This window comes from Bos javanicus, chromosome 7 (assembly GCF_032452875.1).
Source record: "Bos javanicus breed banteng chromosome 7, ARS-OSU_banteng_1.0, whole genome shotgun sequence".
In the NCBI taxonomy this organism is placed as follows: Eukaryota; Metazoa; Chordata; class Mammalia; order Artiodactyla; family Bovidae; genus Bos; species Bos javanicus.
The window spans coordinates 34,173,400-34,190,587 of record NC_083874.1 but is presented as its reverse complement, the minus strand read 5'-3'; the positions used below and the strand labels follow the sequence as shown (position 1 = coordinate 34,190,587).

General features: G+C 44.2%; 1 protein-coding gene across 3 annotated transcripts in view; it reads left to right on the top strand.

The window, feature by feature from the left end:
- The window catches only part of TNFAIP8 (TNF alpha induced protein 8), a 144,682-nt gene that overhangs the window by 55,475 nt on the left and 72,019 nt on the right, over window positions 1-17,188 (top strand). Inside the window, exon 3 of one of the 3 annotated variants that reach the window (XM_061422998.1) lies at window positions 16,512-16,928. The exons of the other annotated variants lie outside the window; for them this stretch is intronic. Coding sequence (XP_061278982.1) covers window positions 16,916-16,928 — 13 coding nt within the window. The 5' untranslated portion in view covers window positions 16,512-16,915. The remainder of the gene's footprint in view (window positions 1-16,511; window positions 16,929-17,188) is intronic. 3 annotated transcript variants of the gene reach the window in all.

The following is a 17,188-nucleotide window of genomic DNA, read 5'->3' as shown; positions in this document are numbered from 1 at the left end:
AGTCCTCAGGTCCTTCCAGAACCAGTGCTCTAGAACAGTGTCTCTCAACCAGGGACAGTTTTGTGCCCCTCTTCCCCCTCCCAAGGATCATTAGCAATGTCTGGATACACTTTTGATTGCCACAACCAGGGGAGGGGTCTGCTTCCTGGTACCTACTGGGTACAAACCAGAGGCGCAGCTAAACAACCTGCAGTTCACAGACAGCTCTACCATAACAAAAACCATCACGCAGAAAATGTCAGTGGTACTGAGGTTGGGAAGCAGCGCTCGAGAATAATCAGGCTTAAGAAATGAGATACGTCAGAGCAGTGGGTAGGGCCATTGAGATGAAAGCCTAGCATGAAGAAGTTTACATTTTTGGCCTCCCAGCAAGATGAGGGGAAGGGAGTGGCTTAGCAAATGCCTCTGCTGTGCCTGCCGTCACAGGGGTCTGATGGTGTGTTCCTGGCCTGTTCTTGGAGCTGGAGCATCTCCTGGGTCTGATTTTTTGGACAGGCTGTCTTGTGGTTCTCTAAGTTTATTGCATTTGAATGGCTTGGAAGAAAACTGAAGTTAGGAAAATTAAACCTATGTAGATTAGCCCAAATCAATAATTTTTAAGTAAGCTTTTGAATTGGTTGTTTTTTATATATAAAGTTTTCTAAAATCAGAGAGTGAATCATTTGAAAGTGATTATACATGGGCTATGAGAAATATGATTTTATGTGCTGTAGAGTTTTATTTTCTCTTCTTTCCTTTTGATTGGATATGAGGAAGGTAGGAAAGGCACTTTTAATTTTAGTGCAGTTATCGTTTGCTCTAATTCTGAGACACTCAGAAATACTTTTCTAGCAGTTTCTTTCATCTATATTTATTATATTGTATAATTAATTTAATGAACTTTATCTCCCTCTGCACACACCCAGTTTTCCAGAGCATAACACACATAAAAGATATTTGCCATAAACAAGTTGAATTTTCCTGGGTACACTTGTCAAATTTAATTCAAGTGGTGAAATTCAATATTAAATATAATATACTGAATATACTCAAAACTGTGTTTATAAAAACCTATGAAAATGATAGTTAAAGCTCATGAAGTAGCTCTGAATTCATTGATCCTTATGCAAGTGGTTGACTACCAATTTTTAAAAAATTTTTGTCTCTTTACGGAGATTTCAAGAGATTTTAAGTAGTACCTTTAGTGTTCTACATCAGCCTTCTGTACTAAAGTTAAATTCATGTTTATGAATCTGGGGTTATGTCTATAATAGTTTTTCAGTTTTTCTCTTCTTTGGGGTTGAGGGGTCCTTTTACTCCACGTAATGCAATCTATTCATTTACTAAACATTTCAGGGCCTACTATACATTAATAACTAAAATAACTTTAAAATTGTTTCAGTCTAGTTTATTGCAATTTGAGGCATTATGCCAATACTCTTGTGTGCTGGGTCTGCTGGGTCCCTTTTATACCTAGTGGTTGGAATGTTTTAAATTAAGACTAGAAGAATAACAACTCATGTAATATTTGGCATGAATACTCCAAATGTCTTTGTTGAAATCCCATATCCTGTTTCTTCATTGAGTTTCAGCAATAACTCCATAATCCAAGGGATACTTTAATTTTAATCTAAACCTTTTTTTTTTTGTAGCTATGGTTTTAAATTAATTTATAATTGTATTTTTTAAATTTTATTTTATTTTTAAACTTTACATAATTGTATTAGTTTTGCCAAATATCAAAATGAATCCACCACAGGTATACATGTGTTCCCCATCCTGAACCCTCCTCCCTCCTCCCTCCCCATACCATCCCTCTGGGTCATCCAAGTACTCTTTGGATAGCTAAACATTTATGTTTTTCTTCTGACTTTGGAGTTTTATTGAATGAAGTCTGTAAAAATTAATCCAAATTTATAGTATAGAACTTACTAAAAACTGGACTGCCATGAGAATCATGACAAGGCGCTTAATGACAGTTGTATTTAATAGTAAATGGACCGTATTCTGCTGAGAGTCAGAGTGTGCATATGTGGTGGATGTGTGTGTTGAGGGGAGGTTGTGTCCTGGGATTGGGGGACAGGATACGTTGGAGAATTAAATTAGTGCTTAAGGATTGACTGGATCAAGCCAAACCTAGAAGGAGAACACCGAGAGCCATGCTGGTTTCTTGGAAACCAGGGCTGTTGTGCGTAATTTGTATATCCATGGGTGTAACTTTTACCGCAGTATGTTTGCCTACAAGTTCATCATATTAAAGGACAACTGGGTTGATTGGTAGCCCCTGTCTAGATACTTCCTAAAATGGGGACCTGTTTGTCAATACATATAAAAAGAATTGATTTGGTTTGGGAGTATGGGAATAAAAGAGTGGAGCAAGAATTAGTCGTTTCCCAATGTTTGAAAGACGTAGAAGAGGAATTAGACATGTTCTTTGTGTCCTGAACATATGGAACCAGAACCAGTGGATTGACACACAGGAAAATAGCTTCTGGCTCAGTTCAGGGAGTATCCAAAAATATCATGAACCGTGGAGTTGTGAGGTGTAAGATGGTTAAGTGAAGAGGTATAGAAAGTCCCTTTCAATGGAGGTTGTGAGGAAGACCACGAATGGGAAGGGAAACAGGGGATTTCAGCTGTGGATTAGTAGAGGACTTTGGATAGGATGATCTTTAAGTCCCACTGCTGTCTAGCCATTCTGTGATTTTTAGGACATATTACCTCCCCTGAGTAATGAAAAATGAAGACGCTTGGCATTTGAAGGGGAATTTCAGATTCAGGGTCCTATTATTAATGGCTTTTTCTCTCTACCTCGTGCAAGTCCTCCTGCAACTAACCCCCTCTTGTACAACATCCTTTTCTTTCTCCATGTGGGAACAATCCTCATCAGTATCCGAATATGCCTTTTTGTCACTCATCTTAAAAAGCAGATGAAAGCCAATGATGCAGAGAAGAAGGCACTTGTGCCAAAAATGTTAGCACATTGAGACTCAGAAAAACAAATGAAACGAAACTTCCTTAATCTGAAGTAACCTTCTAACTCTCACCCTACTTCTCTGCTCTGGGTTCCAGTGGAACTTTCCCATGGAAGTATCTCCGCACGTGATCTCCCCTTCTTACTGCCCTCTTCACCGTTCCCCTCCTCCAAAACTGCTTCTGTTAAGGTCAGCAGAGACCTCTATTTTTTTTGGCAGAGGGTAGATCACACCACAAGGATTATGGGGTCTTAGTTCCCCCAACCAGGGATGTATCCCACGTCCCCTGCATTGGAAATGCAAAGTCTTAACCACTGGACTACCAGGGAAGTTCCAGAAACCTCTGTTTTAATGAACCCTGTGGCCACTTCTCCATCCCCTCCACCCTCAGGCTCAACAGATTCAGCATCCTTCATCCCTCCCCCTGTCTAGAAAGTGTTCTAGGAACTTGGCTTCCAGGGCATCACAACCACCTTTTCTCCTACCTCCTTAACTCCTCCTTCCAAGGACCTTTTCTGTCCTCACACTCTCTGGGCAGTGCTTCTTTACCTGACGTGGGTAGAAAAGTGAAGGAGGGTCCAGGTCTCACACAAGTCTGATTAACTTAGAATTTCGGGGGAAGACTCATGGGCATCATTTTTTAAAATTAATTTTATTGAAATATAGTTGATTTTACAATATTGTATTCATTTCAGCACAGTAATTCAGTTTGGATTCTGAATCACTGCATGTTTGGAAGAGAAATTAACAGGACTGGCTGTTGGACTAGCTGTGGAACGATGAGGGGTCAAGATGCCACCTAAGCTTTTAGCCTGAAAGCTCAGTATACAAATATGCTGACAGAGAAGGACAAAGCCAGGGGAGGAGAAAGTTTGGGTTAGAAGAATGGCTGTGGAATCAAGCCATTTTTTGGATTCTTTTCCATTATGCATTATTATAAGATATTGAATATACTTCCCTGTACTATTCAATAGGTCCTTGTTAGTTATCTCTTATATATTTTGTTGTGCAGTTAGTTGCCCAGCCATGTCTAACACTTTGTGACCCTATGGACTGCAGCACCCCAGGCTTCCCTGTCCTTCACCATCTCCTAGAGCTTGCTCAAACTCTTGTCCATTGAATCAGTGATGCCATGCAACCATCTCATCCTCTGTCATCCCCTTCTCCTCATGCCCTCAATCTTTCCCAGCATCAGGGTCTTTTCCAGTGAGTCGGCTCTTCTCATCATGTGGCCAGAGTATTGGAGCTTCAACTTCAGCATCAGTCCTTCCAATGAATATTGAGGGTTGGTTTTCTTTACAATTGACTGGTTTGATCTCCTTGCTGTCCAAAGGACTCTTAAAGAGTTTGCCGGCACCACAGTTCAAAGGCATCAATTCTTTGGCATTCAGCCTTATTTATTGTCCAGATCTCTTATCTGTATCTGACTACTGGAAAAATCATATCTTTGACTCTATGGACCTTTGCTGGCAAAGTAATGTCTCTACTTTTTAATATGCTGTCTTGGTTTGTCATAGCTTTTCTTCCAAGGAGCAAGCGTCTTTTAATTTCATGGCTGCAGTCACCATCCACAGTGATTTTGGAGCCCAAGAAAATAAAGTCTGTCACTGTTTCCATTGTTTCCCCATCGATTTGCCATGAAGTGATGGGACTGGATGCCATGATCTTTGTTTTTTGAATGTTGAGTTTTAAGCCAGCTTTTTCACTCTTCTCTTCCACCTTCATCGAGAGGCTCTTTAATTTCTCGTCACTTTCTGCCATAAGGGTGGTGTCATCTGCATATCTGAGGTTATTGATATTTCTCCCAGCAATCTTGATTCCAGCTTCTGCCTCTTCCAGCCCGTCATTGTGCATGATGTACTCTGCATGTATGTTAAATAAGCAGGGTGACAATATTCAGCCTTGACATACTCCTTTCCCATTTTGGAACCAGTCTGTTGTTCCTTGTTTGGTTCTAACTATTGCTTCTTGATTTGCATGCAAGTTTTGCAGGAGGCAGGTAAGGTGGTCTGGTATTCCCATCTCTTGAAGAATTTCCCACAGTTTGGTGTGACCTACACAGTCAAAGGCTTTAACATAGTCCATGAAGCAGAAATAGATGTTTTTCTGGAACTCTCTTGCTTTTTCAACGATCCAGCAGATGTTGGCAATTTGATCTCTGGTTCCTCTGCCTTTTCTAAACATCTGGAAGTTCTCGGTTCACATACTGTTGAAGTGTAGCTTGAAGGATTTTGAGCATTACTTTGCTAGCATGTGAAATAAGTGCAATTGTGTGGTAGTTTGAATATTCTTTGGCATTGCCCTTCTTTGGGATTTTGGGATGAAAAGTATATAGTAGTGGGTATACTTTAATTCCAAACTCCTGATTTATCCCTGCCCCTCCTTTCCTCTTTGATAACCATAAGTTTGTTCTCATAAGTCTGTGAATCTATTCCTGTTTTATAAGTTCATTTGTATCATTTTTAAAGTTCCACATATAAGTGATATTGTATGAAATTTGTCTTTTCTATGTCTGACTTCACTTAGTATGATAAACTCTAAGTCCATCCACATTGCTTTAAATGGTATTATTTCATTCTTTTTTATGGCTGAGTAATATTCCATTGTATGTATGTGCCACATTGTCTTTCTAGGAATAGACATCTTGATTCCACGGCCATTCTTCTAACCCAAACCTTCTCCTCCCCTGGCTTTGTCCTTCTCTGTCAGCATATTTGTATACTGAGCTTTCAGGCTAAAAGCTTAGGTGGCATCTTGACCCCTCATCATTCCACAGCTAGTGCAACAGCCAGTCCTGTTCGTTTCTCTTCCAAACATGCGTATCTCACCTCTTTCCCCTTCCCCTCCGCCACTGTTTCTCATCTTGATGGCCTCAGTGGCCTCCAATGCCTCCTGTGCTCTTGCCGCACCCCTCGCCCCCCTCTACTTCTCTGGTCATCTGAGTACTCTCAGAAAACCCAGCAGACTGTGTCACTGCCTTACTCTAAACCCTCCTGTGTCTTCCCATCACAACCAGTGAAGTCCACCCTCCTTGCCCTGAGCTGTGGGCTTCCTGACCTGGCCCCTGGCCCAACTCTCCCATGTCATCTCTTACCACCCCCACTCCTCCTCTCCCGTTGGCCCACATTCCCTTGCTGCTTCCTCAGACTTTCCAAACTTGATCCTGCCTCAGAGCCCTTGCACCCACCCTTCCCTCTGCCTGGAAGGCTCTCCCCTTAGCCTGTTCCTTATCTCTTTCCCCCACTCTTCTCAGTTTTCTGCTCAGGCACCACCCCATCCAAAATGCTCCTCTCTCCCAGTCATTCTTCCCCTTGATTCTGGTTTGTTTTTCCCTTCCACAGGGAAGGAAAAACTTTTGTCTGCTTGAAATCCTGTTTTTCTGCCTAGGGTTTTGTCACCGCTCTATGCCCAGCACTGTAGGCAGTGCCTGTACATAGTAGATGACCAGTAAATACTTTGGACAGAACAACAGAATGCCACCTATGTAACTTCATGTTTTGTGACTTCTATGGCCTTTGGCCCCTTTTCCAGCCCCTGATCAGATCACACTGGCTTATGTCCAGAATCTCCTGACCTGTTTATCTCAGAACCTTCTTTCTTCTGCTTCCTCCTGTTTAGCCCCTGCCTGCTCACAGCCAACTCCAGAAATATCAAGGGTGGGGAAGAAGTGGAGCAGCATCTGGGATTTCGATGGTGGGTGCACAGCCACCATTCACTTCCTTCTTGACTGCTCAGTGCAAATCCCTACTGCTCTTGTTTTCTTCTTCTTTTTTTTTAATTGGAGGATAATTGCTTCACAGTGTTGTGGTGGTCTCTACCATACATCAACACGAATCATTCATGTTATATATACAAAGTGAAGTAAGTCAGAAAGAGAAAAGCAAATGTCACATATTAATGCATATATATGGAATCTAGAAAATTAATACTGATGAACCTATTTACAGAGAAGAAATGGAGATGCAGGCATAGAGAATGGTCTGATGGACCCACTTATCCTGTTTTCTATACGCAGTCCTCTCCTTGACAATCCACCCTCCTGATTTCTTTCTTTTCTGTCTCTATCCCTTCTCAGTCTCCACTGCAGGCTCCTTCCTCTTCTTTGTCCATCCCTTAAATGTCAGTACTTCTTAGGGCTTTGTCTGGGTCCTCTGAAGTCCTGTCTTTTTTTTTTTTTTTTGGCCATGCCATGCAGCATGTGAGACCTTAGTTCCCCAACGAGGAATTGAACCCATGCCCCTTGCAGTGGAAGCATGGGGTTTTGACCAGTGGACCACCAGGGAAGTCCCTCTGTGCCCTGCTTAGTCCACTCTTTCCCTTGATGACCCCACCCATTCCTGGGATATCAGAATCTCTACGTGGTAATGACCGTCAAAGGTATATTTCAAGCCTAGCCTAGACTTGTCTGTCCAGTTGTAAAGTGTTTATCAATACTTAGACATCTCACAGGCAACTCAAATGTGATGGGAAGTCAACTGAACTTACCTACTCTTTGCATTTTCCCCTCAGTAGTGATCTAACTGACTATCCAGAAGCCTGGAAGGCATCCTCCTTTACGTCAGTCAGTTGCCAATATTACCGGTTCTCCCACTCAATAGCTGTAGAATCTGTGCGCTGCCTGTCCCAGCCTACTGCCACCACCTGAGATCAGGGTGTCACTATCATCTCTTACCTAGATTCCTTCAAGAACACTTGACATGCCACATGCCCCCACCTCCGCCTCTGCACCAGTCTGACTTCCTGTGCTCTTATTGGTCTTTACAAAATAGCCACCTGGTTGTGCATCCCCTGCTTAATTAAGATGCCTAATCAGAGTTTTGAGAAACTCTAAATTTTTACATAGGTCTTATAAGATCCTTAATAGCCTGTTCTCAAACTGATCGTGGCTGTTAGAATATCTTGGAAGTAATTGTCTCCTTTCCTTCCTCCCGTCCTTCTGCCCATCCCCTCTCCCAGTCCTTCATTTACCTCCTCTGGCCCCTTTGTTTATTACTTATTCTAAGGGCTACTGGGAGCACAGGAAGGCCTCAATAAATATGTGTTGAATGAATATGGGAAGACAGAGGCCCTGGATAGTAACTGTCAGTGTCCTCAATCTCTGATTTAATTTGTCTTAAAATTTTTAAGGTTTCCAGAGTAAAAAAAAAAATCTACTTTCATGTACAATCCCATGTATATAGTTCCTTCAGCTCTGTGGCTTCCAGGGGATTATTAAAAACAGAACTAAAAGAAATATGTGGAATTCTGCTAGCAAATCATTTTCAACATATGCTCTTTGAGTGGCCATTAAGTGCTGAGCTTAGAAGGCTACCAAACAGGACAGGGAACCAAACCACCTCTGTGACCCAGGGGCCAGCAGCAGGGCACGCTGGCTGAATGGGCCTCTGCAGTGAACGTTTTTCACCTTGGGCACTCATAAGCTGGCATCAGAATACCTGAGACTTGTTGGGACTTGTCTGAATCATTTATTACATTTTCAAACCTGTTTGGGAAGAAAGCCTACACACCACAGTGTGTTCAGGGGCTTGCACAGTAAATCTTATTTAAGAGACAAAAACGTAATCATATTTAACCTGTAATAATATAAGTGAGAGTGTTTGACTCAGTTGTAATGAATCTAAAGAAGAATGGGGAAAGGCTTTTCCCTTAGAAGGTCCAGATTGGCATTTCAGACTTCAGCCCCAGGGCTGGGAGCTGCCGGGCGAGGTTTCCAGTCTCCATCCCGTCGGAGCACCTATCTCCAGCTTCTTCGCTGTGAGGACCCGAGGGGCCTGACAGTCAGTACTGAGTCAGTGAAATCATCGAGAAACGAATGACCCACTTCCTGCCTGAAGTTCTAGGGAGTTTTGTTTTGTTGTTTTGTTTTTCTGTTTTGCTCTGAAGATTCCCTAAAAAGACAGAAGACTGCCCCGGCCATCTGTTGATCAGCAGCCTTTGTTATTTATAGGAAATCCACTCTGCTATACCTTCTTGTTACCAACAGGTGTGGGTGTTTTTGTTGAATAATTTTATTTATGTATTTATGGCTGTGCTGGGTCTTCACTGCTGCACTGATTTTTCTCTAGTTGTGGTGTGCCGGCTTCTCATTGCAGTGACTTCTCTTGTGGAGCACAGGGGGTGCACAGGCTTGTTAGTTGTGGCACACAGGCTCAGTAGTTGAGGCTTCTGGACTCTAGAGCTGAGGCTCAGTAGTTGTGGCACATGGGCTTCGTCACTCCACGACATGTGGGATCTCCCTAGATCAGGGATTGAACCTGTGTCTCCTGTATCGGCAGGTGGATTCTTTACCACTGAGCCGCCAGGGACGCCCCACTAACAGGTTTTTGAAAACCTTTTCCCCCTTATAACAAAAGCATCACATGGGAGTGTAGTATATTTATCGATTATAATTTGACCAAAAAGTGAAAAATAACAACCAAAAAAGTTACTCTTTAACTTCAGCACTCAGAAGAAAATATTTTGTGACTATAACTCTCAGCTGGTTTCTGTATGCCTATAGTTTTCTCTATAAAAATTGTATAGTAGTTCATATGATTTCTTTTATACGTTGCTTTGTAGCCTTTGTGAATAGTTCACATGTTATTAGTTACTCTCTAAAATCATTTTTAAAGACCGTATTCTGTGCCATTATATAGCTATGCCATCATTCACTTCACCAATCTCCCGTTTGGATGAGTGAACTGTTTTTAATCTTTACCACTGTCATAACACCACACAACTGCCTTGCTTTTAGCAGCTGTCCACACTTGTCTCTGTTTCCCTGGATGTGTTCCTGGAAGTGGTTCAAAGGACATGTGGAGTCTGAAGGTTTTGATCTTTATTGCCACTTTGCCTTCCAGACATTTGCCCTGCTCTCCATTTCCACCACGTAACAGAAACTTCTGACCATGCTCTATGTGGCCTTACCTCTGTGGGCCTTTCCCCGACTCCCAGCAACTTGTTCCTTGTGCATCCAGCACTGATGCCACCCTGGCCCCCTCTCCTCTCCTCTCCCTGGCGTGGCCAGGCTTGTCCTGTCTCAGGTTGGAGTGCCTGTCTTCTTGCTGCTTTTCCTGTTGTTCTTCCGGCGCTTGGCCTCCGAGGCCACCTCTGCCAGCGCAGTCTCCATCAGAACGCCCTGTTCATTTCCATCCCAGCACCTCTTGAAATCTGCCCTTTAGTTATTCACGTGTTTACTTGATTGCCACATCTTCCTCCCACTGAATGTCAGTTCTTGTGTTTTATTTCCCACAATGAGCCCAGCACCTACGTCGGTACCTGATGTTCAGTAGGTTCTGGATAAATGCGAGTTGATTTTCTTGAATGAATGAAGCAATCTCCTTGTCACCTAGAAATGTGCAGTGTCGTGGGATGATGAGACGTTTATAACAGTGCCTCTCCCTTTGAGCAAAATGGGCTAAAGATTGTAAGGAAGCTTCCAAGTCGCATAGGGAGATAGAGGAAGAGGAGCTGGCTTGAGGCATCGTAACGGGCTTCCTGGTGGCTCAGTGGTAACAAATCCACCTGCAATACAGGAGATGCAGGTTCAATCCCTGGGTTGGGAAGATCCTCTGGAGGAGGAGATGGCAACCCATTCCAGTATTCTTGCCTGGGAAATCCCATGGACAGAGGAGCCTCGCAAGCTACAGTCAATGGAGTCACAAAGACTTAGACCCGACTTAGCAACTAAACAACAGCAACATAGCCATCACAATGGCCTTGTGTGACCGAGCCTTGGGAGACTGGCAGTAGTTTGTAGCTGATGATGGTGGAATGGACCCCAGAGGCCAAGGAAAGTGGGTGAACAGGGACCCAGAAGTAGAATAGTGCTAGGCTGATGGGGGCACGGCTGGGGAGCATCTTGAATCCTTTGCTAACAGTGTGGACTCTGATCCATGAGCAGCTGGGAAGTGCTGCACATTCCCCATCGGAGAATGACGTGGTAAAGTGAAGATTTTCAACTCAATTCTAGGTACAGATGATGATGTGCTTTGAAAAGATGTGCCATGAGGGCAAGTGAGTGAAAAGAGCAGGAAGCTGAGGCCTGAGATAGGATGGGGCTTTGGGGTTGAAACAAAGGAAGGCAGAGGCACTCTGCAAGGGTGGGGAGTTGTGAGAGCTTGGTGGCTGGAAGGGGGAGAGGGAGATCCAAGATGACACTAAGGCTTCAAGTCTGAATGGCTGGTGGGAAGATGAGATATGCAGTGCAGAAGAGAAGCTCTTTGGGGATGAGTCATATGAATTTGCAGCAGCATATGAATTTAGGTCTAGCCCATCCTTTTACTGTATCAGGGAGCATTTTCTGGATGAAACTAGCCCACATGCCCTCCTTTGTCCTGAAAGACTTTGGGTGATGAGAGGCTAGAGGTGGGGAGACAGAAATGTAGCACAGGATAGGAAATTCTGGGCTCCTTATCTGGAAGAATAGGACCACTTAGTGGGATGGGAATACAGGGCTCTCACATCTCTCCAGGGGTGAGAGGTGTGTGCTCGGCAATGTCTGCTCCCCAGTCACCATGTGGCAGGAGCTTGTTTGATGTCAGCCTGCCATTCAGGCTGTGAGACTGAGGAGGATGGGGCAGAAGACAAGTGATGATTGCTGTCTGCCTGAGTGCGGGGCTCTGGGTACCAATGGGATAAGGCCCCGAACTGGGTGATCATCCTTCCCCTGCAAATGGTCAAAACTGGTGTGTGTATGTTTTTCCTGGGGGCCGAAAATCAAGGAGAAACTCAAGACAGGGTGTAATTCCTGATGGCTCGCTAAACTGAAACATTTCTGAAAGCTGGGTTTCTTCTTTTAATATAGGTTTCAAAATAGCCACGTGGGTAAAACTACAAAATGACAAAGCTCACTGTTGTCTAAAGGGGGACAGAAAGTAGAACTGCTTTCATGGTCTTCTCTGGAAAGCTGTCTTTTTAAAAAAACATCTTCTGCCACCTTGAATGCACAGGTTTTAACAAAATCCAAAGGAGAATGCGAGAAGCACAGATGGAGAGACAGCAGAACTTGGTAAATGAGAGATTGTCCAAAGCAAGAGAGGAATCAGCGATGACTGGGGGATGATGGGATCCATAGAGGTTAAAACAGAGAGGAAAATGATCAAGTTTGGTGACAGAAGGAGATGAGGAATTCAAATTGGGAAATACCGTGTGTTGCATATTCACAAGAAATTCTAGAAATTTATAGAGAAATTTACTCTACCATTGGAGAGTTTTTCTTGGCAAATTTAGAGTTTAATTAGTTGAGTATTTTATCATGAGGGCTCATGTTCAGTTTCACATGAAGGTTTGCAATGCAAGAATGCTATAAAATGTCAAGACTCTGTTTATACTCAGCTCAGCAGAAAATAAGCCAGGTTCAAGTGCCAGCATATTTATTGCAACAGGCACTCAGTGTTTCTGTGCTTCGTAAAGGCTGATTTAATGTTTTCGTTGGTGGTGTGAGTGTGAAGAGAGATTTGAGCGTCCTAGGACAGCAGACAGAAATGCTCATTCTAGAGTGCTGCGATCTGGCTGCTGGCATCACTGTACTGCAGCTAGCAGTGAGTTGTTTATTTATTCATTTGTTTGCCTGCTTCTGAGTAACATTTTATAAAACTTATACTTGAAACTTAGAAATACTATGTGATAGAAAAACCTGCCTTGCCACACTTCTTTTTTATGCGGCCCCTTGTGGGGAGTCAGTGTGAGGATGGACTTGAGAAATCTGTCCCCCAACCCTCCTGCCCTGTCCCTGAGGCCAGCGCTGGCCCGCAGCAGCTCCAGTTCCCACTGGTGAACTCTCTGCTCTGCCTGTCCTTAAAAGGTGGGTTGCCAAGTGTTCTCTTTATTTTTCAGACAGTCCCCTATGTGTGCTCTCTGGTGAACCATATACAAGAAAAAACCCAACCAGTTTGGAATAAGAGATCCCATGTACCTGTGTTGGCCTTACCCTGAGCAAGTACGTTACATTTATGGAGCTTGGTTTCCTCAGCTCAGGGATCACGGTGCCCACCTCCCAGGGTTTCAGGGAGAGCGGGTGAACACAGGGAAATCACACACGCTGCTCAGCATCTGGTAGCGTTTCTCTGCTCTCCTCCAGGCCTGAAACATGCGCTCCTGTCGGCACAAGCCTTTTCAGGTAAGAGGTGACCATTCGTTGTCTCTGTGATAGCATTCAGAATGTGCTTCTGGAACACTTTACCAGACTCAGGCCCTGGAATGATCCCCCGTCAGCCTGCCTTCTTCCCTCGCCAATGACTCCTTTCTCCCAGAAGAAGAGCCGAGGGACAAAGGGAATCAAGTCAAGTCAAAGAGGAGGCCCTGTTTGCAGCACTGGTTTCAGGGAGGCCGTTGAGAGGGCTGCAGTGGCAGGAAGAAGACTGAAAAGGAGGGTCTAGATAGGATTGATGGGAAGAGGGGAGGGTTGAATGGAAAGAAGATAGCAGTACTCTTGGCAGTCACCGGATCATGCCCTAGGGACTAGGGAGCAAATTGGGAATGCCAAAGCATGAAGGTCAAGGTGTTTAGCAGACACTTCCAGTTCTGTCCTGGAGACTATAGCATCTGTTGAAATACACAAATGGTACACATTTTCATGCAGCCATAAATTGCGTTATCCTTGTGGTGATTTTGTCGAATGCACTGCTGATAAGGATGTGGGTAGCCATAGAGGAAGTGTCTTTCTTGGGGTGTGTAATAAGCAGTCAGTGAAACTAGGCCAGAGAGAGCGCCTGTGTTTGGTGATGGTTCTGGGTCTCATGGCTTCGCTCTCTGCCCTGCCCCAGCTTGCAGGGCCTTGTCGAATAATCGGCTTAACCTCTTTGAAATTGTGCTTGTCACCTGGTTTCTCTGGGCGTAGGGACAGTGAAATGATTGAAGTGATAGTGCCTTGCTGTGAGATGCCCAGATAACGTGGAGAGCGTGCGCACTCAAGAGGAGAAGCTGGTTTTCTGAAAGCCGCTGTCACGTGGTTGCAGATAGATGGAGGAGAAATACGAGATAAGACGCTCGCAGACTTCCCTAATGAAACGGCTTATGTACTGTCACTGCGAAGCTCCGGGGTGCATCTGTCACCAGCAATGCCACTCACGGTCCCGGGGTGGGGCCCGGGGTGTTGGGGTGCTGAGCAGTACCTCGCTTCAGCTGCAGAGCTAAGCTCACCAGAAAGATAGAGAACCATGCCTGCATCTGAGCACCAGTTGCCTTTGTAAGACTGGATTGGACAGATTCCTCCGCCGCCAAGCCGTCATACTGTTTCTAGGGCTAGAAGCCACAGCTGCTGCTTCTTTTCCTGTCTCAGAGCACGGATGATGCTCCAGCGTTGGGTATCTGTCACAACTGTCGATCCTTAAATCTGTCGAGAATGTCCTGATTTCCTAGTTTTTCCTAGTTACAAGTCCTAGGGACGCATAGGAGAGTTGCCTTCTTATCTTCAAAGGCGACTGAAGTGGGTTAGATACTGTTACATAAGACTGTTCTCTGAATTTGAACTGCTCTATGAGCTCCCTGTGTTTAGCCTCTGTCTATAATTCTTCTTTCTTCCCAAATGAAGTTGGATGTGGGATGAGTAGAATTTAAAATTATAACTGCTGGGACTGCTTAAAAAGGGCAGACTTTTAATAGCTTTGAACATGTAAGTCCTGGGCATTCTGGTCTCACATAAAAGAGGAAGGAGGTCTCCTGACTTCCTGCCTTATCTGTAGCCCATCCAGATGTGTTACTTTCTTTTTGGCTGCACCATAGGGCTTGCATGATCTTAGTTCCCCAACCAGGGATCGATCCCCTGGCCCCAGCAGGGAAAGTGCCGAGTCCTAACCACTGAACCTCCAGGGGATTCCGTAGCTGTGTTGCTTTATATTCTCCTGTTGTTGGAGTGCTCTTTCCAAAATCAGGGATTGGTCCTCTGGGTGTGGAGGTGCCCAGTTGATGCACGAGACTCCAACGCTTGCAGCCCACTCTGCCCTTGCCTCTCATAGGTAGGACCGCATCACCGCCCCGGTCCGTGTGTTTGGAGCCCCGACTTGGGCTGCGGGCCGTGCTGGCCGCTGTTTTCTGTGATGCTGCGCAGTTTTGCCTCCTGCTGTCCCTCCCGGCGGCTTCCCCATGCTGCTCCACCCTCTTCCCGCAGCAGTGGACAGAATGGTTCCTGGTAGGCATCTAGACATGCAGCTACCACCAAGGCCACATTGTAAGGAAATGTGAGAGCCTGGTTCCTGTGTTTAGATATAGCATTTCTGTCCTTTACATTTGGTAATTTACCCTTGGACTTGACAGTGAATCAGAGTTTGGGACGTCTTTATGATTTAGAACCCTACATTTCCACGAGGGGTTGTCTCTTGGCATCTTCTTTGACCCTTAATCCCTGTTGAAGTTGTCAAAACATCAAGGGGCCAGTCAGAATTTAGAGAAGTAACACAAAGGAACACAAAAGGGTGTTTTCTAAAGTATAAACTTCAAACCTCTATGAGTTAGTCACGTGATAATTCAGGCTACAAAGAAATGTGTAATATATTAGTTGGTGTTGATTTGGTTTTTTTTTCCGCCTCCTCCCTGAATTAATAGTAGGCATTTGGTTTTAATTCAGGTCAACAATAATGCTTATTGCTATTCTAGCAGTGACTATGTGTCAGACAATATGTTATTTGCGTCACATGGTTCTTTTTACATCTTGACAGCTGTTCTATGAAGTAGACAATATTATTTTCATTGGACAGAGAGCAAAATTGTTCAGAAGGTGAAGTAACTTGCAAGTCTACAAAACTAGGAAGTGGCGTGGCTGAAATTTGAACCTGACCTAGCAGACTGTAAAGCATTTGTCCATTGCATTCCACTTGGTATGATTTCTGCTGTGTGCAGAAACAGGCTCAAAGCAGAGTGTTATTGCTGCAGAAGATAAGAATAAAGTCAAGAAACTTACCATGGAGTTGAAGATAAGATAGATCACCATAGACCACCTAAGGACAGCTGTGAGAAGATCCCAGAAAGGAAGCTCAGTTGAGGTGCTGTGGGGATTAAAGGAAGAGGCTGAGAGCCTAACACCCATTTGGGATCTTTAGAAAAAGGGATTCACAGAGGAGGTGCGTGTGAAGTGGGTCTTGTCGGACTGGCCAAACCTTGCCTGGGGGGATGGATGAGGGAAGGACTTGTGGGTGATAATAACTGTCAAATGCCCAAGGTTAATAAATAAGCTTCTAAACAGACTATTAGAACATACATGTGCCTGTATCTCTATGTATGTACCTGTGCGTATTGCATGGGCATGGATGCAGGCATACATACATTCTGTATAAAGACCTCATATTCTCTTCAAAAGCAAAAGGCTAACGATTTTAAGTAGCAAAGTTGTCCGAACTCTGTTCTCTAGCTCTCCTGAGAACCAGAACACCTTTAAGCAACACTTACTATTAATAGACATTCATGTTTATACAGGCCAGGTAGGAATGAGTTTTTTTTTAAATTTTTTCCGGGCTTCTATGATTGGGGCTGCTCCTTTTTTTTTTTTTTTTTAAGTATCTGCTCCTCTTTTCTAGCATGTGGAAACATTAGACTTCCTGTTTCTGCTTGATTTTGAAACTGTCTCCCGTCCTCCTATCACAGGTAATCCCTGTGTCCCCGTGCAGTCGTAGCTTACGGGTAGCGAGTGCAGGCAACACCCAGTCCGTCCCTGCTGTGGACGTGAAGACCTCTCTGGATTCACAGTGAAAAGCTACACAATGCATTCCACTACAGCTGACGACACCCGGCTTCCAGAATAACAAGCAAGACAACTTTTAAGTGACTGTTGTTGACCAGTGTCTTCTGTGCATTGGTTTGGTATGCTTGTGGTTGGTTTTTTGAAAGGATGGGACAAATTCTTTGAATTATTCTCAAGGAAGACTCACTCCCTGAAGGCAGTACAGATGCCGTGGAAAAGACATCGGCAGGGTGGCTATGTATGTTCCTCTGGTCTATGTGACTGCTGAGACTCTGGGAAGCTGTTCTTCTGATTGATACGGGGGAAAATGCCGAAACTAGGTGAGTTAAAAAGTGCCCAGACTAATTTGGTTGTAACACCTTTGTCGGAATCGATGACTAAGCACCATGGTGTTGCTGTCTACAGGGAAATAACCTTTGGTCACAGCTTTCAAGTGGTTGTGTTCAGAAAAATCACTGCTTTTCTTTTGCAAGGACTCTGGGTGTGGAGGAGCGTTAGGAGACTAAGGGCTGTTTGAGGACTGTGGGTAGAAAAGATGGCATCTGGAGTTTGCGTGTAGACAGTTTTTATCTCTAAATGG